This window comes from Camelina sativa, chromosome 3 (genome assembly GCF_030686135.1).
Source record: "Camelina sativa cultivar CO46 ecotype springtype chromosome 3, ASM3068613v1".
Lineage (NCBI taxonomy): Eukaryota > Viridiplantae > Streptophyta > Magnoliopsida > Brassicales > Brassicaceae > Camelina > Camelina sativa.
The window spans coordinates 748,275-774,483 of record NC_141882.1 but is presented as its reverse complement, the minus strand read 5'-3'; the positions used below and the strand labels follow the sequence as shown (position 1 = coordinate 774,483).

At 38.6% G+C, this 26,209-nt stretch overlaps 7 protein-coding genes and 1 non-coding gene across 10 annotated transcripts; 5 read left to right on the top strand and 3 right to left on the bottom strand.

Annotated features, from left to right (window-relative positions):
• Nucleotides 1-2,115: 2,115 nt before the first annotated feature.
• Nucleotides 2,116-5,251, top strand: LOC104760093 (endoglucanase 1). The gene is made up of 8 exons (XM_010482944.3): nucleotides 2,116-2,544; nucleotides 3,035-3,241; nucleotides 3,332-3,532; nucleotides 3,691-3,783; nucleotides 3,876-4,037; nucleotides 4,135-4,240; nucleotides 4,503-4,666; nucleotides 4,777-5,251. The coding sequence occupies exons 1-8, from the start codon at nucleotides 2,293-2,295 to the stop codon at nucleotides 5,095-5,097; spliced, it is 1,506 nt and encodes a 501-aa protein (XP_010481246.2). The 5' UTR covers nucleotides 2,116-2,292; the 3' UTR covers nucleotides 5,098-5,251.
• A 681-nt stretch (nucleotides 5,252-5,932) lies between these two features.
• LOC147946463 (exopolygalacturonase-like) lies at nucleotides 5,933-8,042 on the top strand. Its single transcript, XM_087507649.1, has 4 exons — nucleotides 5,933-6,379; nucleotides 6,499-6,801; nucleotides 6,885-7,388; nucleotides 7,487-8,042. Exons 1-4 carry the CDS (start codon nucleotides 6,173-6,175, stop codon nucleotides 7,739-7,741), a joined length of 1,269 nt encoding a protein of 422 aa, XP_087363775.1. The 5' UTR covers nucleotides 5,933-6,172; the 3' UTR covers nucleotides 7,742-8,042.
• Nucleotides 8,043-8,754: 712 nt separating this feature from the next.
• On the top strand, nucleotides 8,755-10,387 carry LOC104760084 (large ribosomal subunit protein eL19x). Its single transcript, XM_010482937.3, has 5 exons — nucleotides 8,755-8,971; nucleotides 9,379-9,501; nucleotides 9,603-9,916; nucleotides 10,009-10,079; nucleotides 10,167-10,387. The coding sequence occupies exons 1-5, from the start codon at nucleotides 8,860-8,862 to the stop codon at nucleotides 10,192-10,194; spliced, it is 648 nt and encodes a 215-aa protein (XP_010481239.1). The 5' UTR covers nucleotides 8,755-8,859; the 3' UTR covers nucleotides 10,195-10,387.
• Nucleotides 10,388-10,845: 458 nt separating this feature from the next.
• Nucleotides 10,846-10,918, bottom strand: TRNAK-CUU (transfer RNA lysine (anticodon CUU)). Its single transcript has one exon. It is a non-coding gene; the product is annotated as a tRNA-Lys (tRNA).
• A 124-nt stretch (nucleotides 10,919-11,042) lies between these two features.
• On the bottom strand, nucleotides 11,043-12,893 carry LOC104760076 (protein DEHYDRATION-INDUCED 19 homolog 2). The gene is made up of 4 exons (XM_010482928.3): nucleotides 12,557-12,893; nucleotides 12,170-12,315; nucleotides 11,641-11,718; nucleotides 11,043-11,550 (listed from the first exon to the last, which is right to left on the bottom strand). Exons 1-4 carry the CDS (start codon nucleotides 12,636-12,638, stop codon nucleotides 11,194-11,196), a joined length of 663 nt encoding a protein of 220 aa, XP_010481230.2. The 5' UTR covers nucleotides 12,639-12,893; the 3' UTR covers nucleotides 11,043-11,193.
• Nucleotides 12,894-13,118: 225 nt separating this feature from the next.
• Nucleotides 13,119-16,098, top strand: LOC104760069 (protein MRG2). Of its 3 annotated transcripts, none has more exons than XM_010482921.3 (10): nucleotides 13,156-13,570; nucleotides 13,674-13,727; nucleotides 13,821-13,834; nucleotides 14,045-14,187; nucleotides 14,465-14,505; nucleotides 14,619-14,723; nucleotides 14,965-15,044; nucleotides 15,241-15,410; nucleotides 15,604-15,688; nucleotides 15,780-16,098. In XM_010482921.3, exons 1-10 carry the CDS (start codon nucleotides 13,355-13,357, stop codon nucleotides 15,856-15,858), a joined length of 987 nt encoding a protein of 328 aa, XP_010481223.1. In that variant the 5' UTR covers nucleotides 13,156-13,354; the 3' UTR covers nucleotides 15,859-16,098. The 3 variants fall into 3 exon arrangements, with proteins under 3 accessions (XP_087363773.1, XP_010481223.1, XP_087363774.1); XM_087507648.1 differs by having other exon boundaries at nucleotides 13,217-13,570; nucleotides 13,821-13,919; XM_087507647.1 differs by lacking the exon at nucleotides 13,821-13,834 and having other exon boundaries at nucleotides 13,119-13,570; nucleotides 13,674-13,748.
• A 395-nt stretch (nucleotides 16,099-16,493) lies between these two features.
• LOC109124572 (cellulose synthase-like protein D5) lies at nucleotides 16,494-20,698 on the top strand. The gene is made up of 3 exons (XM_087507645.1): nucleotides 16,494-17,795; nucleotides 17,909-18,719; nucleotides 18,807-20,698. The coding sequence occupies exons 1-3, from the start codon at nucleotides 16,828-16,830 to the stop codon at nucleotides 20,586-20,588; spliced, it is 3,561 nt and encodes a 1,186-aa protein (XP_087363771.1). The 5' UTR covers nucleotides 16,494-16,827; the 3' UTR covers nucleotides 20,589-20,698.
• Nucleotides 20,699-20,945: 247 nt separating this feature from the next.
• Nucleotides 20,946-23,453, bottom strand: LOC104760044 (putative galacturonosyltransferase-like 5). Its single transcript, XM_010482897.2, has 2 exons — nucleotides 21,928-23,453; nucleotides 20,946-21,195 (listed from the first exon to the last, which is right to left on the bottom strand). Exon 1 carries the CDS (start codon nucleotides 23,053-23,055, stop codon nucleotides 21,967-21,969), a length of 1,089 nt encoding a protein of 362 aa, XP_010481199.1. The 5' UTR covers nucleotides 23,056-23,453; the 3' UTR covers nucleotides 20,946-21,195; nucleotides 21,928-21,966.
• Between the last annotated feature and the right edge of the window lie 2,756 nt (nucleotides 23,454-26,209).

Here is a 26,209-nt window from a genome sequence, read left to right as displayed (position 1 = left end):
TCCTATTTCCCTCTCGTAATTATCATATCATACCAAATTCACTTCGATCTTTGACCTCGTTCTATATTTCCTATGAACTTAAGTACTCCACCTATTTCTATCTGAATCCATACTTCTATTGCTATTTCCCCATTAATCTGGATTTAGACGGTTTTGGAACTAAACCCGATATAAATCTATTATAAACCGATATAAAACCAATTTATAATCTGAACAATATATACAACTCGACCCGTCGTGTTATTCACTTGAAATCCAAATTCCCAAAATTTTTTTGTTAAAACTCTAACCAGAACAAATGATTAACAGTTTTAAGATTAAAAACATTAAATTGTTTCAAAAATAAAATGCATTGGATTATCTATGAAGGAGCTTTTGAATTTGCAAACACAAACACGAGTGCATAACTGCATATTGATCTCTCTGCAAACGAATCAAAGAAGATCACAAAGATTTGTGTTCATGAGTGGAGCTTCTGGCCAAGCCTGACGGGTCCAACCCCATCATCATCATCATTACCCACTTTCACATCCCTAAATTATTCTCTTATCTCTCTCTTTCCCTAAACAGAGATCAAAAAGAACAAGATCATAAATTATTATCTCTTATTCTGCTTTTGCTTTTTAATTCTTTTCATTTCACTCAATAACAACAATAATGCCCATATCTCCCGATCTATCCGCAAAATTAGAAAATTTCTGAGATTTGATCATATGGGTCACCTAAAAATCTAGTCTTTTTGATATGGGTTTAACGCCAAGACTCATCATTTCATATGGGAAACAACAGTGGCAGCGGAGGACGCCGTCGGCGGCGAAACCATACGGCTCCTCCTTCACGTTCTCTATTTTGTTGATTTTATCATCGATTTCAAAACAAAACAGAGCAGATAACACGTGAGTAATTATCTAAGTTTATGTAATTGATTATCTAAGTCTTATTATGATTGGTTGTAGGGTTTTGAATTTTACTTATAATGAAAAGAAGAAAACGAGAAGAGAGAACAAAAATCGATTTGGGAATTTTTGTTTTTTAAGTTTTCTTGGTTTAGTTTTGTAATTGGGTTAAATTTTGGTAAAATCCGGTTAAATGAGTTCATTAGTTGGTTAATCAAATCGTAAACCAATAGCAAACCGTATAAACCGAGATTCATGGAGCAATAGATGATATCTAATATTTCGAAGGGAAAATAGCAATAGAAGTATGAATTCAGGTAGAGATAGGTGGAGTACTTAAGTTCGTAGGAGATATAGAACGATGTCAAAGATCGAGGTGAATCTGATACGATATGATAGTTACGAAGGAGAAATAGGACGTCGTTCCAACTTATTATGGCTACCGGCCCAACTATTATATTGGACATTAATCCAATCAATGGACTTTCCCAAAATTTTGTGAGCAAAGTTCATCTCATTTGTTCTTTAGGATATTAAAACAAAAATCATGAATCTTGTCGAATCCGGTGGAAGAGTGATAGATAGTTGGTTCGATGATTCCCACGCTTGCAGGAAATACGTAAAGCACATTTTTAAGGGTATAAATAGAACTTTTTTGTTCTGGGCTTATGGCCCTTTAAATGTCGGCGCGGCGACGGCTCTGTTATATAAAGCCCATATCCAAGGAGCCGAATCAAGCGCACGGACAATAACAAATTTTCCAAATATTACATAAAAATCCTCCATTTATTTTATGTTTCACGTTATCCACCCGGAATTATTCTTAATTTGGACACGATGCCCACAGCTCTCACATTCGTTCTTTCGCTCTCTCAGCTCCATCTCTAATGTCTGACAAAGGCATATGCATATCTCATTATTACTGTTTTGGTCATTACCACGTAAAATTGACTGGACGATTTATTGATATTTTTTTCTTTTACTACGTTTGACCATATTTTTGATGAAAACTTAAATGTTCCCACTGGATTCGGTATGGGTGAAATGAATGATTTACAAAACTTTAACGATTTCGAGATTATGTTAACAATGAGCAAGCAAGATTTTACAAGATCCTTTTTGTTACACTTACAAAGCCAAGCGAACAACGTGCGAACAATGTATGTTTTAATTAGAAAATGACTAATAATAATAACTAATTAACCGGTTTAGCTAGCTCAGCTGAGAGAGAAAATCTGAAAAAGTGGAAAGTGAGGACTGAGGAGAGATAAAAACCAAATATTTTCTCTATATAAAGAGGCTAACGTCCTCTGGTCACATAGCAGCAAGCTTCTTCTTCTGCACACTGTGTATTGATTGGCTAACCAGAGATCTCTCTCTCTCTCTATCTAGGGGAATGGCTCTCCATCTCTCTTCTTCGTCACTCATCTTCCTTGTCTCTTTCTTCTTGCTTCTCTCCAATGGTTTCTCATCCTCTTCCTCTCGCCGTAGCATCCACCATCGTCGCCACCTCCACAACCACAATTACAAAGACGCTCTCGCAAAGTCTATTCTCTTCTTCGAAGGTCAAAGATCTGGAAAGCTTCCTCCAAAACAGAGGATGACTTGGAGGAGTAACTCTGGTCTCTCTGACGGCTCTGCTCTAAACGTAAATGACACTTCTTTCTCTTGCTTTTTTGTTGCTTTTTTATGTACAATGTGAAATGGGTTTGTTATATAGTTCTCCATGATTGGTAGCAACATAGTTTAAAAGTCCCCAAAAATATCAAAAGATTCAACCTTTATGGGGGTTTTAATGTTTAAAACGGAAGCAAAAAAAAACATCTTTGAAGCTCTACTTTTGATTGTATAGGTTAAATTTCTCACAAAACCATCAAAAGATTCCACCTTTTATATGGGTTTGACGCATATTTGAAACCCTGATTTTTGGTATTGGGGTTTTTAGTTCAATGCGTCTGTCTCTGTCAAAATCATCAAAGTAACAATCTTTATTAGTATACATAAAACAGAGGTAATGCATATGTTGTCAGACCTGAGTTTTTGTTGGGTTTTGTATGTTAATATATTCTTCATCCTTATGTGTTTGATTAACAATTTAACATATACAGAAAAGAAGACTAATTATTGCTAAATTGTAGGTGGATTTGGTGGGAGGATACTACGATGCAGGGGACAATATGAAGTTTGGTTTTCCAATGGCATTCACAACCACAATGCTCTCATGGAGTTTAATTGAGTTTGGTGGTCTCATGAAATCTGAGTTACCAAACGCTAAAGACGCAGTTCGTTGGGCCACTGACTTTCTCCTCAAAGCCACTTCACATCCTGATACCATTTATGTTCAGGTTCCGTTATTAATTACTCCAAATTCTCTACTCAGAAAAATCAAAACTTTGGGTAACAGAATGGTTTTAGTAACGTAAGCGTTTTGATAGGTTGGTGATCCTAACATGGACCATGCTTGTTGGGAGAGACCAGAAGACATGGATACACCAAGAAGTGTGTTTAAAGTCGACAAGAACAATCCTGGTTCTGATATAGCCGCTGAAACTGCTGCCGCTCTTGCCGCTGCCTCGATTGTTTTCCGTAAATGTGATCCTTCTTACTCCAATCTCCTCCTCCATCGAGCCATTAAGGTAAATAAACTAAAAATCAATCATATTTTAATTACATGTCATTCTTCCAATTAATAATAATCATGTGACAGTTTTATTTTAGAAAAAACCCATAAGTTTGCCTTTTGCAATGTCAATCTTGAGCATTAATTATAAATTTGCTTCTGTGGGTTTTTAAGGTTTTTGCATTTGCGGACAAATACAGAGGACCCTACAGTGCAGGTCTGGCTCCAGAAGTTTGTCCATTCTACTGTTCTTACTCTGGATATCAGGTTTTAAATGTTGCTTTACATTAATTGGGTCTAAATTACATTTAAAATCGTAAAAAAAAAAAAAACTGAAATAACATTGATGATGTCTTCAGGATGAATTGTTATGGGGAGCTGCTTGGTTACACAAAGCAACAAATAACCCAACATATCTCAATTACATCAAAGCTAATGGTCAAATCCTTGGAGCTGATGAGTTTGATAACATGTTTAGCTGGGATAATAAGCACGTTGGTGCTAGGATTCTTCTCTCCAAGGTGTGAAACCCTAATCAAAAGATTCATAATTTTAGTCCATTGGTTCTTTAAGCTATAATTTTAATTAAACCCCTTTGTGTTATTTTTGTTTATCAAGGAGTTTCTGATTAAGAAAGTGAAGTCACTTGGAGAATACAAAGAGCATGCTGATAGTTTCATTTGCTCTGTTCTACCAGGAGCCTCCTCTTCCCAATACACCCCAGGTTTTTTTTTTCAATTATATATTTTGATCCCTCATCTTCTCATTTATTTACATATCTTTAACCCCTTCAAGAGTCAAGACTATAATGAGTATTTGTGTTCCAAAGGTGAATCCTTTTTTAGCCATAAATGTGTTTTTAACCTCGAGTATGGGCTGTTACGTTAGTTTTTTAGGTCCTTCCAAAATTTTGATTTTTTTTTTGAAATCTTACTGAAGCTTAGAGCAAATGAAATTAGAAAGATGTATATATGTGTAATGTATAGGTGGGCTATTGTTCAAGTTGGGTGAGAGCAACATGCAATACGTGACGTCTACATCGTTCTTGTTCCTAACCTATGCCAAATACTTAACCTCTGCTCGCACCGTTGCTTATTGCGGTGGTTCCGTAGTCACCCCTGCCCGCCTCCGCTCCATAGCCAGGAAACAGGTTCAATTTCTTATAAAATATTGGGAACACTTTAACCATCCGAGTCCAAATCAATCCAATTTTTTTTTACTGTAATAAATTAAGCACTGATTCATGTGATTATGTGGCAGGTGGATTATTTACTTGGAGACAACCCGTTGAAGATGTCATACATGGTTGGTTATGGCCCGAAATATCCACGTCGGATTCACCACCGTGGCTCATCTCTCCCCTCCGTTGCAGCCCACCCGAGCAAGATCCAATGCCACGACGGATTCTCCATGTTTATCTCTCAATCTCCTAACCCCAACGTTCTAGTCGGTGCAGTCGTTGGTGGTCCAGACCAGAACGACCAATACCCTGACGAAAGGTCCGACTACGGACGGTCCGAGCCAGCCACTTACATTAACGCTCCGCTTGTTGGAGCTTTGGCTTATCTTTCTCGCTCTTAATTTCAAACTCTTCTAATCGAGAATAAATCGTTAGTTTAACTGTTGGATTACAATGTTAATTAGTAGTCATGATTTTTATAAACGATCTTCTACGACTGAATGATGTGTTAGATGATGATGTCTTTTCACTGTGATCAGATTTTTATTTTTCTAATTATAATCACGCTAGTTGTCAAATAAGTTCAAAGCAAACACAACAAATATATATGTAGAAAAAAAAAATCCTGTCAAATTTTTAGAAAATAATAAATAATGACGAAGGATGATGAATTTTTATGGGAAACGAGCAATTGACGAGAGAGAGAGAGAGATGGGTCAATTTAAGCTGTCATAGTCTCTGTTATGACAGATCTAATTTCACGTTTACGTAATTTAAATTTTGATGAATAGAAGAAACAATAGTGTTTCATAATCTACAGAATTGTTACTGATTTTAGTTAATCGCATAATAAGTAACCTAAATCATGATTCCGAAAGAGTGTAATTATTAATATCACTTCATTTATAGTAGTGTTTATGAGATAGACTACTACTACTTTATTTGTGCAGTTCAGAACATTGCCAATCAGCAACAGCCAAAACAATATATATATATATAGATAATAGATATACATATATTTTTTTTTAAAAACAATATTTCACATATATATATATATATACAAATTTTCTTACGTACAAAAACATAATTTTGAGGAAGAAACAATTTGTACCAAAATGATTACAATTTTAGACCATTCTCAACCACTTAATCAATAGATTCCGTTTTTTTCCTTATACATATATATATATATATATATATATATATATATAACTTACCATGAAACTGGATATCGTTACCACCTAAGATAGGAGGGTCAAACATCCGCAAAAGAAGATGGTATCACACAATCTACGAAGACGGTATCACCTCAAACCGTTAGTTTTCTTTTTAAAAAAGATTCATATGTAAAAATAGCAATCAAACTAATCCTATAAAAACATCATGAATCCTCCACTGACCTAATCACTTTTAAATTTGTTTACACTTTTTTAAAAGAACATAAAAAAACCAAAAACAAATAAAGATATTATCACCATGGCTAACGCAAGAAGGTTGGTCGTCAAGGCAAACAATACTACTATAGGTTCATTGATTCTGATGGCCTTGGTGTTTGGTTCTTGCGTGGCTAATGGTGAATATCTCGGCGGCCGCCGTGGCCTTGCCGCTAATTCCGGTAACCCCACGGTCTATGATATTACTAAGTTTGGAGCTGTAGGAGATGGTGCCACCAATTCTTTCAAGGTAAAAATTTCTTAAATTTTGAAAAACTAGTTTGAGTTTTTTTCCATATTTTTTTTTATCTGGTTATTAATAAAATACAATGTAACATCCTAACGATTCATCCATTAACATGCATGCAGGCGTTTTTGAACACATGGATCCAAGTGTGTAATAGTCCTGTACCAGCAACGCTACTAGTTCCTAAAGGGGATTTTTTAGCTGGTCCAGTTATTTTCGCCGGTCCATGTAAGAGCAAAGTGATCGTCGATGTTCAAGGAACGGTCATCGCTACAACGAGCGGATACGCGACTCCTGAATGGATCTTATTCGAGCGTGTCGACAACGTGCTCCTCACCGGAACTGGTACATTCCACGGTAAAGGTGAAGATGTATGGAAAGCAGATGGATGTGGCAAAAAGGTCCAATGCAATCTTCCTCCAACGGTAAGAATAAATTACTATAGATATATATCATTGACGTTATACATTGGTAATAATATATCATACGTTTGCATGTACACATGTAGTCTCTCAAATTCAGGAACATGAAAAATGTTGAAATCAGTGGCATAACCTCGGTGAATGCAAAAGCCTTCCACATGTTCTTAGTCAAAACTGAAAATGTTAAGGTCCACAACATTAAGCTTATCGCCCCTGCTGAAAGTCCGAACACGGATGGTATCCATTTGAGCAATGCAGACCACGTTTCCATCCTCGATAGTACAATAGCAACTGGAGATGATTGTGTCTCAGTGGGCCGTGGCTGCAACAACGTAACCGTGGAACGTGTGGTTTGCGGTCCAGGACACGGTTTAAGTATCGGTAGTCTTGGTAAGTACAAGCACGAAGAAGACGTGAGCGGAATCCACGTTAACAACTGCACAATGATAGAGACAGACAATGGACTTAGGATCAAGACCTGGGGTGGTTCAGATCCAAGCAAAGTTGTGGACGTTAAGTTTGAAAATATCATCATGCAAAGTGTTAAGAACCCAATCATCATTGATCAAAACTACGGTTCAAGAGGCGGCGTAAGTATATATATAATTGAAATAACCCAAGCTAAAATTTATGATATTCCCTTGAAATATTCATTCATCTTACAATAATCTGTGTGCGTGTCTTGTAGGATTCACGAGTAGAGATAACTGATGTGTTGTTCAAGAACATAAGAGGAACAACAATTACACATGATATTGTTCAGCTAATGTGTAGCAAATCAGTGCCATGCAAAGGAGTCAACGTTGTTGATGTGAACTTGGGCTACGTCGGCAAGCCAGGAGGAGAGAAAAAATCGTCTTCTGGCGGTTTAGTCGGAGCTTTTTGCGACAACGCCAATGTTATCTTCGGTGGAAAACTTAGCTTTCCTATGTGTCCCAAATAAGTTTTTTGATATAAAAAAAATTATTAATTAAAAAAAAAACTCAAAAAGTTTCCACAAACATTATTTGCTTTGTTTGTGAGTTACGTTAGTTCGGGAATTTATCAACAAAAATTAATCATCGGACCTTTGATAATGTTTTCCCTGATTTGTTTTTGTTTTTGAAGTTTCTTGGATTGTATAATAAACAGATCCTTCAGCTGGGTTGGTTGTTGCTAAAGCGTTTTAGTTGTTAGGAATTTGGTCTATGAGAATTAGTGTATACATCCATCGAACATAAATAAAATTGTTCTATTTAAAGGCATTCAACAGAATATATATATAAAAAAAATTATCAACTAGTTGAATTACATTAAGCTCTCTTTCTTTCTATAAATTAGACTTTTTTTTGTTTTTTTGCTTAAATTAGTTGTGAAAATTGAAAAGAAATAATTATTACTTGGAGGTTAACTTCAATAGTAACAAGCCATGCCATTGAGATATTGATTTCTCCATCTCACGAAGCTAATAATGTGACTAATCTTCGATGATTCACACACACCAATCATTTTTTTGGTGGATTGTAAAGGTACGAAGAATCTCTCCACCTCCATACATTCATATATAACCATCAAAGGATTGATTAGTAGTAATGAGAAAATAAAATATAGTAATATATAGAACCATCAAAAGATTAGTAATGAGAAAATAAAATATAGTTTTTACATTGAGAATACAAAATATCGAACACAAATCTTTGGCTAAAAACATCACAAGGTATAGTATTTAAGTATTTAACCATACCAACAACGACGGTCAAAATCGTAGCCAAGTAGATTATCTCATTTTTTTTTTTGTTCATTTCATTTTCATACAAGTGGAAGACAGTTGACAAAAAAAAAAGAAAAAAAACAAAAAAGTGGAAGACACTAAAAAAAAAAAACTTATTGGGCTACAACTTAACAAGCCATTTGTTTTATAATGGGCTTTTCTAAAAAAGCCTGATTTTAATTAAAGCCCAATGGATTGAGCGAGAAAAAGGAGAAACCCTAGAAAACTTGGAGGTATATAAATTGATTTGGTATTGGTCGATAAGCAGTTCTCCGCCACACCAGTCTCCAGAGAGAAGGGGAGAAGCAAAAATGGTTTCGCTTAAGCTCCAGAAGCGGCTCGCCGCATCAGTGATGAAGTGCGGGAAGGGCAAAGTTTGGCTCGATCCGAATGAAAGCTCCGACATCTCCATGGCCAATTCCCGTACGTTCTTCTCTTTTTTTTTCTTCTTTTTTTCTGGCTTCGTTACTAGGATTTGTCTTTGCTCTTTGTTTATCTGCGATGTTAGGAGATGATTGATGTACTTTGGCTTTTGATCTGTTATCTTCTGTCTCTGTTGAATCACTGTGTTCATTTCCAATCTATGAATTTAAGGCTAGCTATAGGTTTTGTAGAGTTGCATTTGGTTGTGTTAATGGCTTTTGAATCACCTAGTTCTTTCTCGCGTGAATCAAAGCAGAGACGTCTTGTCTCTAAATGATTGCTGATCTGCCTTCTTATAGACTATTGGTTTGTATGATGTTTCATTTGAAAGATTGTTACAAATATGTAGATCACCAGAGTGAATTCGAAGAGGCTGATGCTTGTTTTTTTTTTATAACATTATGTAGGCCAAAACATCAGGAAGCTTGTGAAGGATGGTTTCATCATCAGGAAACCAACCAAGATCCACTCTCGCTCCAGAGCTCGCCGTATGAAGATTGCCAAAATGAAGGGTCGTCACTCTGGATATGGTATGTTCTTCAACACTCAGTGTAATCTGCGAGCTTATTATGACTATACGTGTACATTTGTTAATTGTGACTTATGTGTCTGGTTGTGTATGATTGAAAAGGTAAGAGAAAGGGTACCCGTGAAGCAAGGTTGCCAACAAAGGTACTGTGGATGCGTAGGATGCGTGTTCTGAGGCGTTTGTTGAAGAAGTACAGAGAGTCCAAGAAGATTGACAGGCACATGTACCATGACATGTACATGCGTGTTAAGGGTAATGTCTTCAAGAACAAGCGTGTCTTGATGGAGAGTATCCACAAGTCGAAGGCTGAGAAGGCCAGGGAGAAGACCTTGTCTGATCAGTTTGAGGCCAAGAGGGCGAAGAACAAGGCCAGCCGAGAAAGGAAGCATGCTAGGAGAGAGGAGCGTTTAGCTAAGGTCAGAACTAAAAATTTCTTACCACTTTCAAAGAAATTCTTGATTGTGGTTACGGATTCTTATACATGTGTTTTGTATTTTGTTTGCTATAGGGTCCTGGAGGAGATGTTGCTCCGGTAGCTGCTGCACCAGCACCTGCTGTTACACCTGCTCAAACTGCTGAGTAAGTCTAATCTCTAGGGAAATGCAAATTGAGGTTTGACAGTCGATTATATCTTATCTAATACATGTGTGGGTTTTGCTTGTGTAGGGTACCAAAGAAAAAGTCAAAGAAGTGAAGAGGATATATAGTGTGAAGCTATATCGATCATCATCAGTTCACGGACTAGACTTAAAGAAGTTTTTGAATGTTTTTTCGAAATGGGTTTGTGGAATAACTTTTATTTTCGCAAGGAACATAATTTATGTCAGTTTATTGTTATGCTTTCAGATTTTTAGTTTACAGTGTTTTATGAGACCTACTTTCAAAAACTTGTGCTTTTTTTGGATTCTTATCTTTAGCTCATTATACAAGTAACAAATCCATCCGTAACGCCATAGTCTAATTGATATCAGCATAACATTTTTATCTAAACGACGAGTACAACGTTTCAACCAATATTTTTAACCTTTTTGAGTTTCTGTAAGCATGTTTCCAACTACAATTTGAACCCTAGTTGGCAACAACGATTTGGACCATATCTTTGGGGACTATCAAACTCAACTGTATAATCCATCTCTCAATGAGAATTTTGCAACCATGTTTTGGGACGAAAAGAGACAACTAGTGGGGTTTTACTATTGTTACACGGACAAAATTCTGAAGTTATGAAGCAGGATCAACTTTGTAGAAGATAGGTTTTCGTAACAGTGAGACGAAACTGCATAAACTTGGTATGTCGTATGTACAATTTTCTATATATAAAGAAAATGGTTTAAAAAATTGGAAGCGCCCACCGTGGGGCTCGAACCCACGACCACAAGGTTAAGAGCCTTGCGCTCTACCAACTGAGCTAGACGGGCTTTGTTAACTGTAGCACACTCTCGCTGTATTCATACTTAAAACCACATCCCAAACCTAACTAAAAGCAGGCTTTACTTTTGCAAGTAGTGTGCTGTGGGATAAAGATTCTTGTGAAAGACAAACTAAAAACTCATCAGCTTATATTATAAACTATAAGCTTGTGTTATGTCTGAAATAAGATGCATACATAAATAGGGGTCAATACAATTACAACAATGCCAATCATCTGCCTTTTAGCCATTGGAGACTTCACATCTTTATTATGCTTTTCTACTCAGAAGAAGTCACATCCATCATCAAACATGGCTGATGATAATAGTCCCTGTACAAACTGACACTTCTTTGCCTTCTCTAATTGTTCACTATCCGATAAAGGAGAGGACGATGTCCCCTCTTTAGGTGCTGACGAATCCTTAATCAAATTCTTGTCTTCTACACTCGAACCAGGCTGCACAAGCTTGGTCTGATTTGGCAGTGGAGTGCTGTTGATGAATGATAAAAACTTATCGGAAACAACGGATTTAGAGGTATGATGCTGATTCATAAATGCCGGCAACTCATCATGAGGAGATTGAAAACATTTATCTGAGGAATATGGATCTTCCCTGTACGACATTTCCTTCTGCTCACTGTAAAGTTCTCGGTCAAGGACATTCAAATAAATCACATTAATCACAGAGACAAGAAATAAAAAGGTTTTGAAAAGAAATAAAAAGGATATCTTCAAGACATCTCTATGATGTGTTGTTATATGATCCACCATATGCATCTTCACCCTTTTGCTACAAACCGGACATGTCTAGAAAAAACCACAAAACCACAACGAATTGTAAGATTTTACCAAATGACAATTCACAGAACTGGGAAAAAATGTTCCATCACACAATAAAACTATTCGTTTCTCAAATTCGTGAAACCAATCCAATACTTAAAAAAGGAGAGCTATTTCAACTCAAAATCCGTTGAAGATAGAAGGAGACATAGTTCTCAACTGAGACAACTGCAATCGAAATCTATAAAGCATCAATGAAAACAGTCCTACTTAACTCAAGTCCAAGTTCATGTTTCACTTTCAAACTATTGGCAATATCAATCAGGTTTTCGAAAGAATCATCTAAACAAGACCTAATGAAATCGAATATTGAAGGGCCATCTTTGAGAAACCAATGAATCAATAACTAAACTGTTTAAAATTACTTCAAGTGAAGCTTCAGGGTAACATGGAAAGAACAGGAGGTGAATTAACATACCCCATTGTAATCTTCCTGATGATGTTCGTCGTCGATGTGGCGACACAATTCAACTAAATCATAATCATCTGAGCAGAACGGGCACGGGTAATCCACTGCTATATCTCCATCTTCATCAAACTCTTCCAAATCTAGATAAGGAGGACCTGCAAATTTTCACAACAACAAAACAACTCAGAATCAATCAAGAGAAAAAAGTCTTCTCATCTAAAACCAAACGTAAAGCTAAGATTTTTTTTTTTTAATTTCAAAGAGGCCATACGGATGAATAACCCAATTCAATCAAAGAGCAATAGAAAAACCCAATTCAAAAACCCATCTTAAAATCATAAACCCTAAAACGATGAAAGTTTGAAAATTGAAGGGATTTATTTGGACAATAAAAACCTGATTGATACTTAACAGCAGTTTCTGATCGATAGCTTCTGGAAGAACCAGATGAGCTAACGCACCACATATCGTCTTCCATATCTGATGGTTCTGTCTGAATCCTCCCACAAACTGGAGTTTTATAATAATAAAAATCTCAGACAAGCAAAGCTTTTGATCATAGATAAAAATTGCGAGACCTCCTCCTCCTCCTCCTCCTCGTCGTCGTCGTCGTCGTGTCACCTAAATACCCCAATTTTGAGATAGAACATGTCAAGTTACTCCCAAAGGTGAGACCTTTATTTTTCTTTTTTTCTATTAATCTATCTACTAGTCCGAGCGATACTTAATGGACAAGAATACTTCGGGAAGCTTAAATTACTAATATACCCTTCCATTGTACGCGGCCTCTTCCTCAACTACCCCAGGGGCTGTTTCTGTCTTTTTCCGTGCAAGGATGTGATTGATTGATTGCATTGCTCCCCAAGTAAATAAAGGCCTGACTTGAATTGAACCTATAATAATGGGCTTATTAAAAGGCCTAATTATAAAAGCCCATATGAAATCAGAGAAACTTTTTGAGATTCTCTGTATATCAGAAAAGGAAAAAAATCCCCCAAATATTTCCCGGAAATTTTTTTCAGACAAAGCCGCGTTGAGATTCAACAAAATTTGAGTGAGTTTTTATTTTATTTTTGGGGTCAGTTACCTTGTCGCTGCGACGTGAGGACGAACCGTCGAACAAATTCGAGCCGCCATTGTAGTTCCTTAGAAGAACTCTCTTCAGTCTTTCGTCCTTCTCTTTTTTTTTTTTAGATGGGAAGCCCTAACGACGACGCCGCCGCCACCGAGACGGATCTTACAACCGATTCCATCGGAGACACACGACGGGACTCCGGTTCTGATACAGAGTCAAACAACGATTGTGACGAAGGCGACTTGCCTCTTCTTCTTCTTCCTCCTCCTCCTGGTCAATTCGAAGAAGGAGAGAGAGTCTTAGCCAACCACAGTGATTGTTTCTACGAAGCCAAGGTAGTGAAACTTTCATACTTTACTTTTTTTCTTTTAATTATAGAATGTTGTGTTGTCTGTTTGTGCTTGACTTGTGATCTTTTTTGGTTTTTGTTTTTCTCAGGTTCTTAAAATTGAATACAAAGACGATGAATGGAAGTACTTTGTACATTACATTGTAAGTTGCAGAATCAACAAAGTTTCGATATTTGTCAATGTAAAACTTTATATTTTTGTGTCTCTCGTTTTGAAGATGGATTTATTTTGGCAGGGTTGGAACAAAAGGTTAGTAGAGAGAGGGGTTCTCTCCTCCAATATAGTTACGGCCTTCTTGTTACATTTGTGTCGGTCTGATTACATGCCGGTGTTGGTAAAACTATTTGTATATTAGGGAATTCAGATTATTGAATTCGAATGTTTGCCAAGTTCTTGATTTTATTTTGATGATTTTGAAGGTCTGATTACTTTGTATTATCTTCTCTTATACAATGATAGTTGGGACGAATGGATAAGTCTGGACTGTCTGTTGAAACATACAGATGAAAATATTGAGAAACAGAAGGAACAGGGTTTGAAGCAAGGAATCAAGACTGCTACCGCTTGGAAAGTCACAAAGATGAAACCTAGAAGCCCTAATGGTCAGTCTCACCTTCTTCTTTCTTTATCTTTGCGTATTTCTTTTCTCGCTGAACTTCTTTCTTGCTATTATTCAGTGTTTGTATCAGGGAGGGACTCTCTTTTGGTCTTGCTTGCTTTTTCCATTGTCAACCAAGTAGGAGATGTAGAGATTAGACTAGACTTATACTTCATTTGGTGTTATTTTGTTAATAGTGATGTATAATGAGGCCATGTTTTGTAACTGCATTGGAATGTTACATGTCAGCTGATGTCCAACATCTTTCTTAAATTTTGCAGTTGCTAGAGGAAGAAAGCGGAAGCAAGATTCGGTTGACACGGTAATATCTCCATAGTGGATCTATTTGCTTAATCTTTCATCTTTCCAATATCCAGGTTTTTCTTTCTTTTAAGCGGAGAGTCTTACTTAAATCTTGCTTTTTGCTGAATACAGGAGAAGAATGTGGTTCCTTCTGACAACCTTTTAAGTTTCCATATCCCACCGGCATTAAGGAAACAACTAATTGACGACTATGAATTTGTTACTCAGATGCACAAGGTACTCATAATTAATGTGCTTATTTGTAAATGAAGAACACCCTACATTATCTACCAGCCTGTTTTTTCATCACTTCAATTCACAGAATGTCCCTTCTGTGTGATCTAAAAGGCAAACGACCTTTGTCTTTTCCATTATTTTACCCGCATGAATATGTATGTTGTGAATTCATGTGCTTTTCTTAAGGTCCATCATATATTAAGGAATTTATTGTAGTCATTTTTGGGAATTGTCTGAGCAGCTTGTGCAACTTCCGCGTTCTCCAAATGTGGATGACATCTTGAAGAAGTACATTGACAGCCAAATGAAGAAACATGGCAGGTAAGTAAGATCTCTGTGGGCTTTAGTTTCTTATGTTGTCAGTTTGCAACAGTTTTTTAACTTGTTGATCTCCTTTGTTGCTGTTCTCATATAGTTGAGAGAGTATAAATCTTCCGTAGATGCTCCATTGATAGTGGCCGAATAAGAGTATTACAAGCTTCTGAATTATATTACTTTCTTTGGTGAATCTTTATAGGGTAACTGATTCAGTAGAGGAAATTCTGAAAGGTCTGCGCTGCTACTTTGACAAAGCTTTACCGGTGATGTTGCTTTACAACAATGAGCGAAAGCAATACGAGGAAACCGTAACGGCGGATGTTTCTCCCTCAACTGTGTACGGAGCAGAGCATTTGTTACGACTCTTCGGTAATGCATATTCTTTGTCATAGGTCTACAAACACCATTTTATATGCTGAATCATCATCTGCTATATCAGCATTTTATCGTGTGTGGGTTTTAGCTCTCTTATATCAAACCTGTGGAAATACATACATCAAGGCAAAATATGTCTCTTCTTTTTTCTTGGTATCAAAACCATAATTAAATTGAGGTTTTGCAGTGAAATTGCCGGAGTTGCTAATCCATGTGAATATGGCTGAAGAGACATTGAAGGAGTTGCAGGACAACCTTGCTGATATTCTCAGGTCTATTTTTGTCTCCTACTCAACGCTTAATTAACGCTTTGTACAAGTATGTAAAGACAAAGAATTAAAAAAACTATGATTTACTACGCAGGTTCTTGAGGAAGAATCAGAGCTTGTTTTTTGTATCGGCATACAAAGCAGTGGAAGAAATTGAAAAGAATGAAGATTAGGATGAGGGACGTGTCATTGTTGTTGTTGTAAGTATGTACAGTGAAATTTATGTTTCTAGTATATTTAGTATGTAGGGTTCGGTCTTGATTATGAAAAGTAATTAACGTCGTTATCTTGTTTGTGTCGGATTTCTAAATCCACGATACCATTTGTTGCTAAAACAAACCATTTAGTCTTTTTTAACTATTTCTTCTCTTTTTTTGTCAGTTAATGTTTTTATAATTTATGAATTTTAATCATAGGTTACTTTTGTCTTGATTTTAAAATTTGTTACGGAGTTGTATCATAAGGAATTATGATCCTACTCGAGTAGTATATATATACACTATGCAAAATATGTGTACCAATGAGTTCAAAATCATCAAATCACATGGAATGAAAATCATATAATATATGTATTGATCCGCTACTCGTACAAATGATTTTGATCATAATAAATATTCTGTATCAATGAGTTGGAAATTATCAAATCACATGGTATGAAAAAGTCAAATAATAATATATTTTTTAATCATCTCCAATATAAATTTATTTGACCGTTACGGAAAGGGAGAGAGATGATAATAATAAACGCTCTTTTCCTTTTCTTTTTTTATTTCCGTTTATTTGACTTTTTGTTGCTACTTCTTTATAGATCGTGCCGGTCCCACATAATCTTTCAAACTTACCGTTTCTATTAGATGATGACCGTCAGATCTCACAGTTGCAACGTGAAGCAAATCAACGGTTCAGATCACTCGACCGTTTATAGCAACTTCTTTCTCCTTTATTATTATCTCTGTCTCTCTCTCTCTAAGATTTTGAAAACTACAATGCTCTCTGCTTTCAACAACTAGCTCCAGCTTCTTCTTCTTCCTTAAATTCAAAATCTTGAATTCAATTTTAGATCTACTCTTTTTTCCTTCTAAATATTTGATTTTTCTCATCGTGCTCTCCGAGGTTCACAGCTATTGTGAACGAAACGAAAGATGGTGAAAGCAGCTGCTTCTCCGGTGACTATAACGGTGACACCATGTAAAGGATCCGGTGATAGAAGCTTGGGTTTGACGAGTCCTATCCCACGCACCTCCGTCATCAACAACCAAAACTCTCCTCTAAGCTCACGAGCCACGCGTCGCACCTCCGTCAGCGGCGGGAATCGGAGATCCAGCGGTGGTGAAGGAAGATACTGTTCCATGTCTGTCGAAGATCTAACGGCTGACACCACGACTACTACTAATTCAGAGTGCGTTCTGAGCTATACTGTTCATATCCCACCTACGCCGGATCATCAGACCGTGTTCGCTTCGCAGGAGAGCGGTATGGGTGGTGAAGAAGAGGAAGAGATGCTCAAAGGGAATTCGAATCACAAAAGCTTCCTCTCTGGTACGATTTTTACCGGCGGGTTTAAATCCGTGACACGTGGTCATGTTATCGATTGCTCTATGGACCGAGCTGATCCGGAGAAAAAATCAGGTCAGATCTGTTGGTTAAAAGGCTGTGATGAGAGAGTTGTTCATGGGAGATGTGAGTGTGGTTTCAAGATCTGTAGAGATTGTTACTTTGATTGTATCACAAGCGGTGGAGGCAATTGTCCTGGATGTAAAGAGCCTTACAGGGATATCAACGATGATGTTGAAACTGAGGAAGAAGAAGATGAAGAAGATGAGGCTAAACCGCTTCCTCAGATGGGTGATTCGAAGCTTGACAAGAGGCTTTCCGTTGTCAAGTCGTTTAAAGCGCAGAATCAAGCTGGAGACTTTGATCACACTCGTTGGTTGTTTGAGACTAAAGGAACTTATGGCTATGGGAACGCTGTCTGGCCTAAAGATGGGTATGGAATCGGGTCTGGTGGTAATGGAAACGGGTATGAAACGCCGCCGGAGTTTGGTGAGAGAAGCAAGAGACCTCTTACTAGGAAAGTCAGCGTCTCTGCTGCTATTATCAGTCCTTACAGGTGAGAGAAATGTTTCTAATTTAGTTTATGTTTTTCAATTAGGGTTGATTTATTTACTATGTTCTGTGTTTGTTTTGTTAAAGATTTGATGTTTCTTGTGTCTAACGAAACAGATTACTCATTGCGCTGCGTCTGGTGGCTCTTGGTTTGTTCCTGACATGGAGGATTCGTCACCCAAACCGAGAGGCGATGTGGTTGTGGGGAATGTCAACAACCTGTGAGCTTTGGTTTGCCTTGTCTTGGATTTTGGATCAGCTTCCAAAACTCTGTCCGGTTAACAGATTAACTGATTTAGGTGTTCTTAAGGAACGCTTTGAATCTCCTAACCTCAGGAACCCCAAAGGAAGATCTGATCTGCCGGGTATAGATGTGTTTGTCTCAACTGCAGACCCTGAGAAAGAACCGCCTCTGGTCACAGCCAACACCATCCTCTCGATCCTAGCTGTTGATTACCCTGTGGAGAAACTTGCTTGCTACTTATCAGACGATGGAGGAGCTTTGCTAACATTTGAAGCCTTGGCTCAAACAGCTAGCTTTGCCAGCACATGGGTGCCGTTCTGCAGGAAACACAATATAGAGACAAGGAACCCTGAGGCCTACTTTGGCCAGAAGCGTAACTTCCTCAAGAACAAAGTGAGGCTGGATTTTGTGAGGGAAAGGAGGAGAGTGAAGAGAGAATATGATGAGTTTAAGGTCAGAATCAACTCATTGCCTGAGGCGATAAGAAGGAGGTCTGATGCTTACAATGTGCACGAAGAGCTCAGAGCTAAGAAGAAACAGATGGAGATGATGATGGGAAGCAATCCTGAAGAAACTGTTAAAGTTCCAAAGGCCACTTGGATGTCTGATGGTTCTCACTGGCCAGGGACTTGGTCCTCTGGAGAATCTGATAATTCCCGAGGAGACCATGCTGGGATCATCCAGGTAACTTCTTTTCTCGAGATGGTTGTCTAATGTATTCTTGAGGTTTGTATTGAAAAGTGTGCTCTAATATTTTGTGTATTGCTGCAGGCAATGTTAGCTCCTCCGAATACAGAACCAGTTTATGGAGCAGAAGCAGATGCTGAGAACTTAGTTGATACAACAGACGTTGACATCAGGCTGCCAATGCTAGTCTATGTTTCAAGAGAGAAGAGGCCGGGTTATGATCACAACAAGAAAGCAGGAGCCATGAATGCTTTGGTTAGAACCAGCGCAATTATGTCTAATGGTCCATTCATCCTCAATCTTGATTGTGACCACTACATCTACAACTCCGTGGCCTTGAGAGAAGGAATGTGCTTCATGCTTGATCGTGGTGGCGATAGAATCTGCTATGTTCAGTTCCCTCAGAGGTTTGAAGGTATTGACCCAAATGATCGTTATGCAAACCACAACACTGTCTTCTTTGATGTTAGCATGAGAGCTTTGGATGGACTCCAAGGTCCAATGTATGTGGGAACTGGCTGCATCTTCCGAAGAACAGCTCTATACGGATTTAGCCCGCCAAGAGCAACTGAACATCACGGCTGGCTTGGAAGAAGAAAGGTGAAGATATCGCTGAGGAAACCGAAAGCCATGTTGAAGAAAGATGATGAAGTTTCTTTGCCTATAAATGGAGAATACAACGAAGAAGAGAATGATGATGGAGATATTGAATCTCTGCTTCTCCCAAAGAGATTTGGTAACTCAAACTCTTTCGTTGCTTCAATCCCGGTTGCTGAATACCAAGGGAGGCTCTTACAAGACTTGCAAGGCAAAGGCAAGAACAGTAGACCAGCTGGCTCACTTGCTGTCCCACGTGAACCGCTTGATGCAGCCACAGTAGCTGAAGCAATCAGTGTGATTTCTTGCTTCTACGAGGACAAAACAGAGTGGGGCAAAAGAGTTGGATGGATCTATGGATCAGTGACTGAAGACGTAGTCACGGGATATCGAATGCATAACAGAGGATGGAGATCAATCTACTGCGTGACCAAAAGAGACGCTTTCCGTGGAACAGCTCCGATCAATCTAACGGATAGACTTCACCAGGTTCTGAGATGGGCAACGGGATCTGTTGAGATCTTTTTCTCAAGGAACAACGCTATTTTCGCAACAAGAAGGATGAAGTTCTTGCAGAGAGTGGCTTACTTCAATGTCGGAATGTATCCATTCACATCGCTGTTCCTCATCGTCTACTGCATTCTCCCTGCAGTTTCGCTCTTCTCGGGTCAATTCATAGTGCAATCACTAGACATAACGTTCTTGATCTTCCTCCTCGCGATAACACTCACGCTGTGTATGTTATCACTCCTTGAGATCAAATGGTCAGGCATAACTCTCCACGAATGGTGGAGAAACGAGCAGTTCTGGGTTATAGGAGGCACAAGTGCACACCCTGCAGCTGTTCTTCAGGGGCTTCTCAAGGTGATTGCAGGAGTCGATGTCTCTTTTACCTTGACTTCCAAGTCAGCTACACCAGAAGATGGAGACGACGAGTTTGCAGATCTGTATGTTGTGAAATGGAGCTTTCTGATGGTTCCTCCATTGACGATCATGATGGTGAACATGATTGCGATAGCGGTGGGGATGGCGAGGACTCTGTACAGCCCATTCCCGCAATGGAGCAAGCTTGTTGGAGGAGTGTTCTTCAGCTTCTGGGTGCTTTGTCATCTGTATCCGTTTGCTAAAGGACTGATGGGAAGAAGAGGCAGAGTTCCGACGATAGTGTTTGTGTGGTCAGGTTTGTTGTCGATTATTGTGTCTTTGCTTTGGGTTTATATCAACCCTCCTTCAGGGAAGCAAGACTATATGCAGTTTCAATTCCCTTGATTCTTTAGGTTAATCTTTGTTTGTGGTACAAGGCATGAAAGTTCTTCTTTCTAGGCTTCATGTTTGTAATCAGATACTCTATTATAATTACGATTTTTCTCAAGTATAAAGAGACTCTTTCTTACTTATTCACAGTCGGTGGTAATCCTCGGTTTAGCCCTCAAAACCGACTACTACAAGTAACAACAATCTGAAAACTTACATATATTTTGCCCAAAACGATTGCGGACTTGTTCCTCGGCAGATAGATACGCTCCTCCATCTTTGAGTCTCTGGCGTTTAAGATTCGATAACAAACCTACCTGCTTTGTATAAAATCAATAATAAAACAACAAAAACGCTTTAAGTTGTTACCTGTTTGAATAACCCTAACTATATTTTTATTTTATTTCTTCTTCCCACAAGAACATATTCGTACAGTACTCTTATAAAGAAGTTCACTCTTCTAAAAATCGTATCTCCACTCTTGTTGAACTCTCTGAAGCAAAACTACTACTATAGTGCTGTTCCGGCAAGGTTTTCAACATAATTGTTTCCAGTTGAAAACCAATCTTCTGGACCACCAAATGAAACTCAGCTAATCTTCGGTTTAGTCCTCATTTCTTGGCTGATTAAAACAAACAAAACCCAACTTCAGATGAGATTTGTGATTCTGAACAATGCTATTAGAAGGAATCAGCATATGCAAGCAACAAGTTACAGATTTACACTTGTTACAAAAGCTGATGATAATACATCAGATTCTTTGAAACAAAACAGTACCCAAGAAGTGGCTTATGTGCATACAGAAACTAGGTAAAGATTCGAGATCCTTTAGAGTTGCTCAATTAAGTCCATATGTGCAAATCTCTGACCTTTACAAGCTAAAAAAGCACTACGAAACTACCAAAAAATAAAGATTAAACAATCACTGGATCAGTGTGCTCATGGTGTTCCACAATGCATCAGGTCCTCCTGTAAGGACCAAGAAATGTGCCCTACCACTAACCCAACTCCCCACTATTACAATCTCCACCAATTGGACAACAACCGGAGTATTTACTATAAAGCTTCCATCTTTCTGTTTATGTAAACGCTATGAGTGCCAAAGAAAAAGCTAAGCCAGAAATTGTCAAAACTTCACATATGCTAGAACGAGTAAAAACGCCAACCCCACAACAAAAATATGAAACTTATAGTTCAACTTCAACCATTGATGAACAAACACAGACAATAAGCAAAATTACAGTGAAGATTCTTAACTTATAGTTCAACTTCATCAACCATTGATGAACAACAAACACACACAATAAACAAAATGAACACTGCAATTAAACAAAGTTTTGCGTAGATAGTTTACCTGTGAATGCGAAAACTGGGGGGAAATCGAGATTGGGCGTCAATGGGAGTGTTTATACAAATCATAAGGTGCCCACAATGTGTCTAAAGGACATGGAAGCTTGGAGTCAAGCCTTAGCCATGGCTTACCACTACCTGACCAATGAAGCAAACTCACAGGACCGGAATGCAAATCACGGCAGCTACCTCTAACATTATCACCACCGAGCCCATGTTGATTCCACCGATGTGAAATCGGAGCAACGTGACCAGCAAAAACCAAAAGAAACGGAGGAAGAGAGCCAAGCTCATAGATCCTCTCCATCTTCTGAACCTCCATCCATCTCTCAATCCGTTTCGTGTACTTAAATCGTCTCCACTTCTTCAGATCAATCACCATGACACCAGTATTGAAGTAACAAGGGTTCCTACCTTTGAACGTCCCGTTAAACCTCTGATCAGACCAGAAACCTCCTGTGAAGTATTTAGTGAAATTGGCGTGACAATACTCCGGAGCTCCGATTGTTCTCGGGCCTAGACTCGTTTTCCAAAGCTTCACAATGTCATCGACGACGATGAGATCCGAATCCAAGTAGATGACCCGCTTGACGCAAGGCTCGAGGAGATCCGCCAAGTAGTTTCTGGCGTAATTGAGCGGTTGCTCTAGGGCCTGCCTCACGGAGGACGAGATCAATGACTGTACGGTCTCAGGGGCAAAATAGTAAATCTTGAGATTGTTCAATTTGGGAAAAGTGGAGCGGATGAGAGATTCTAGGGTTTGAATCTCGGAGGAGGAGACGAGGAAGTGGAAGAAGACGCTCTGAGGACACATCGAGTGTTGGAGGATTGAATTGACTGCGGCGATTGAGCCGCGGAGGTAATCGATGTCGAGAGTGATGGCCACGTGGACGAGATTAGGGTTACAGACGCCGGAATCTTCGCCGGAAGATCTGCATTGGTCGGCGTTACGAAAAATCGGGGATTCTCTGAAGGAGGAGGAGGAGTGATGTCGGGATATGAATTCGCCGGAATCGGGATGCGACGAGGATCGGATAGCTGCGGCAGGGGAAAAGGATCGGAGCGAAGGGGAGAGGAGAATCATGGCTAATGCGGCGGAGAAGACGGCGGAGAATCTCGTAATCCAATGCATGGCGAGAATGCAGAAGAAGAAGAAAGAAGAAGAAAGAAGGTACGATACGAACAAATCAGAGAAGAAGAACCTTCTTCGCCTTCATGACCTTCACGGTGGAGAGATTGAAAGAGGAGGAGGAGGAGAAGGCGTAGGATAAGAAGAACACAAAACTGAGAGGCACATTTCGCATGTCAATGCTACTCTGCGCCTTCTCTTCTCCTCTGCTATTTACTCGTTTGCTCGACTGCGCTTGTTGTTTCTTTTATTTTTTTAAGAGATTTATTTATTAAGGAACAAGAAGAAGAAGAAGAGATTAATATTTTTAATTGCCAACAAAAATAACACAAACAGAGAGAGTGAGAGAGAGAGTGATAGTGTAATATATTCGTATTTATAGTGGTTGAAATAACTTATTTAATTATTTTAAAGTATATAATAAGAATTAAATGTGGATTAATTTAAGCAAGTGGGATACGTGAAAGTAAAGATGTATAATTAAATTTATCGTGAAGAGCAAATGTCAGTGTCGTCTTTGAGGGCTGGTGGGTGATGATTCTATTTCTAGGTACTGTATTGTATATGTACTTTCACTTTCTCTTACTTACCAGTTTTATAATAATGTAATGATGTTTAGATCTCTTTTGACATGGCCGTGCATGTTTTAAGTACAAACTTTTTTTATAGGTTAGACAAAAATTGTATAGAGAGAAGAAGCTTCAGCGAAACGTCGACCCAACCTAACCAACACCGACCATATTATCGTGCCCGATTTATTTTCTTAGATGATAGTATGATACCTATATCTTCTTTTTGTTGGTTTAATATAATAATGCTATTTTACAGGGTCAGAAAAAATGTTTTTTTTATATATATATATAACTAACGTTTAGCTAAACTCGAGAGAGCCTCTTTTATCGTTGTTGATTAAAAGGTGTGTTTGTCTATTCGTAATCTTACTTTAATTAAAATGAACTAATGACGATTCTCTTGCCTTAGGAATCAGTAAACTATACTACCTAGAGAGACCTTTTTATACGGCGTTGGCAAGACTGACACAGTCACACCACACTTGACCATTTCGAATCTTTTTTTTTTTTTTTTTTTTTTTGCCAAAATTATAAATATTAAATGAAAACAGTTCAGATTTACAATCAAGATTATAAACTTATATAAATGGTCACATGGCAAAAAAGTAAAAACATGGAAGCATAAATTGTAGTACACAAATTTCGGTCCATCCACTCGACCAAAGCGTTGAAGCTAAAGGAGTTAGATGAAGCGATAACGATTTTGAAGTTCTTCCTAGATAAATAGTTGAAGTAGAAGGTTAACTGCAATTTGAAAACACCAAATTGTGCTCGACTCTTACCACTAGAAGCCTTTCACTGGAGGTCCGAGGATGGGCCGTCAACGGCAGAAACTCAAAGTCCTCGATCACATACTCCTCCTGCGTCATGTGAGAGCGACTCGTCAATCAAATCCATGAGCTTTCCCAAAATGGAACCTCACGAACCGAATCCTGCGAACGATATGAGCTCTCTCTACCAAGTTCATTCCCCGAAGTCGGCTAGCGCAGAGCATGATTTAAGCTATTCATAACCACATCGAACACCATCGGTCTTACTAGCTCCTCTATAGTACAAATAAAAAAACAACCAAAGGCGAGAACTCATTGCAATATTAACTTCAACTCAAAACAACCGCACTAGTTAGACACATTCAAAACCAGACCTTGAAGCATAATCAACAAGCTAATAAATACTTGTGATGTCAACAAATGAGACAGCAATTTAGCCACCACCGGAAGCTATACCATCACCAAAATTCAACACCACCGTAGCTACCAAAGTCATAATCTGAGAACCGAGACGATGCCATACACTTGACGTTTCAAACATGGTCACCCTCTTACAAAAACTGAAAGCTGTCCTCTAGCAGAAAATGCAAACAGAAAGATCTCATCCTGAAGGCAAGCTAAATCGTCAAAGTTAGAGATCAGATTGAAGTCCTGAGGCAACGGTGCCCTGAAACCTATCTGAAGGAGGGAAGCAAGAGCAATCAATGAAAACCACTTGATGCCATCAGCTCCGACAGACGAGACGACCCACACGGAGGGGACAGGGGCAACAAAAGTCAGGAACAATGCCGTCAACCAGTAAGAAATCCCATCGGAGATAAGCCCAACCACCGAAAATTGCAAGTCGACACGGCCGATTTCCAAGCAGAGACTTGAAAATTGAGAAACCCAAAGAGACGAAGAAGCCACGCCGCAGCAACGCGGAGCAGAGCTTGAATCCGTCGTAGGATTTGCGAAGGAGGAGGAGTAGATCTGAAACAGATCCTCGCTGGTCGAAGTCGTGAGACGCAAATGAAAGCGCTGGATCTCCGTCAAAACTCAAGCCGTCGACTAGCAAAGAGAGTCAAACGGAGGAGCGCCGTCAACACCACGAGGTGGCCGTCACACGCAGCGGAACTACTCAACTTCACCACGAGCTTCAGGGCACTTCAGAGGCTTGTCGATTCACACAAGTGCCAGAACCTGAGCTGAAAAGAAAAATGTGGTGGCCCTCTCACAGCGCCGGTCAAAACCGGACACCGGAGAGGCGAGCAAGATGACAGCGAGAAAAAACTTTCGGCTTTAGGTTAGAGAGAAATCGCCGCGTATGGCTCCACCTGATTCGACCATTTCGAATCTTATTTTGCTGCTTCAAGAGACAAGAATCTAACACGTACGTACGTGCACTATGGTGGTATGAATGAACGATGATGAGAGAACCTCGCGTCTTCTTTTTCGTCACTTTCTTCTTTTACTTTTTTCGGTTTATCTGTCACTTTCCAGCTGTAATTAACCCAGTCCATTAATCATATGTCTGTCATAGTGTCATGTGTCTTTAACTCAAATCCAATACAATTAAATTATTTGAGAATTCAATATAGAAATCGTCCGTACTCTCTTTTCTACTTTATTTTTTATTTTTTTTTACCAAAATTTTACTTTTTTCTCTCTTCAATGTAAAAAATGCATGGCTATAATTGTTTCCGTAACTAAAAATCTGATTTTTTCCTAACATATACGACGATGTTGCATGTTAATTAACTACAGTAACTAGCCAACAAACTTATAGAGTAAAAGATATTGTATAACAATGTTTACATTTTCTGATAGTCGACA

Coding starts and splice junctions, on each gene's coding strand:
- LOC104760093 (XM_010482944.3), top strand. CDS start 2,293: ATGGCTCTCCATCTCTCTTCTTCGTCACTCATCTTCCTTGTCTCTTTC. Junction 4,038..4,134: donor CTAGGATTCTTCTCTCCAAG/GTGTGAAACCCT, acceptor TTGTTTATCAAG/GAGTTTCTGATTAAGAAAGT. Junction 4,667..4,776: donor GCTCCATAGCCAGGAAACAG/GTTCAATTTCTT, acceptor ATTATGTGGCAG/GTGGATTATTTACTTGGAGA.
- LOC147946463 (XM_087507649.1), top strand. CDS start 6,173: ATGGCTAACGCAAGAAGGTTGGTCGTCAAGGCAAACAATACTACTATA. Junction 6,380..6,498: donor GTGCCACCAATTCTTTCAAG/GTAAAAATTTCT, acceptor ACATGCATGCAG/GCGTTTTTGAACACATGGAT. Junction 7,389..7,486: donor ACTACGGTTCAAGAGGCGGC/GTAAGTATATAT, acceptor CGTGTCTTGTAG/GATTCACGAGTAGAGATAAC.
- LOC104760084 (XM_010482937.3), top strand. CDS start 8,860: ATGGTTTCGCTTAAGCTCCAGAAGCGGCTCGCCGCATCAGTGATGAAG. Junction 8,972..9,378: donor CATCTCCATGGCCAATTCCC/GTACGTTCTTCT, acceptor AACATTATGTAG/GCCAAAACATCAGGAAGCTT. Junction 9,917..10,008: donor GAGAGGAGCGTTTAGCTAAG/GTCAGAACTAAA, acceptor TGTTTGCTATAG/GGTCCTGGAGGAGATGTTGC.
- LOC104760076 (XM_010482928.3), bottom strand. CDS start 12,638: ATGGAAGACGATATGTGGTGCGTTAGCTCATCTGGTTCTTCCAGAAGC. Junction 12,316..12,556: donor TGCTGTTAAGTATCAATCAG/GTTTTTATTGTC, acceptor GAAAATTTGCAG/GTCCTCCTTATCTAGATTTG. Junction 11,551..11,640: donor ATCATAGAGATGTCTTGAAG/ATATCCTTTTTA, acceptor CGAGAACTTTAC/AGTGAGCAGAAGGAAATGTC.
- LOC104760069 (XM_010482921.3), top strand. CDS start 13,355: ATGGGAAGCCCTAACGACGACGCCGCCGCCACCGAGACGGATCTTACA. Junction 14,506..14,618: donor AGCAAGATTCGGTTGACACG/GTAATATCTCCA, acceptor TGCTGAATACAG/GAGAAGAATGTGGTTCCTTC. Junction 15,411..15,603: donor GCATTTGTTACGACTCTTCG/GTAATGCATATT, acceptor GAGGTTTTGCAG/TGAAATTGCCGGAGTTGCTA.
- LOC109124572 (XM_087507645.1), top strand. CDS start 16,828: ATGGTGAAAGCAGCTGCTTCTCCGGTGACTATAACGGTGACACCATGT. Junction 17,796..17,908: donor GCTATTATCAGTCCTTACAG/GTGAGAGAAATG, acceptor CTAACGAAACAG/ATTACTCATTGCGCTGCGTC. Junction 18,720..18,806: donor ACCATGCTGGGATCATCCAG/GTAACTTCTTTT, acceptor GTATTGCTGCAG/GCAATGTTAGCTCCTCCGAA.
- LOC104760044 (XM_010482897.2), bottom strand. CDS start 23,055: ATGCATTGGATTACGAGATTCTCCGCCGTCTTCTCCGCCGCATTAGCC.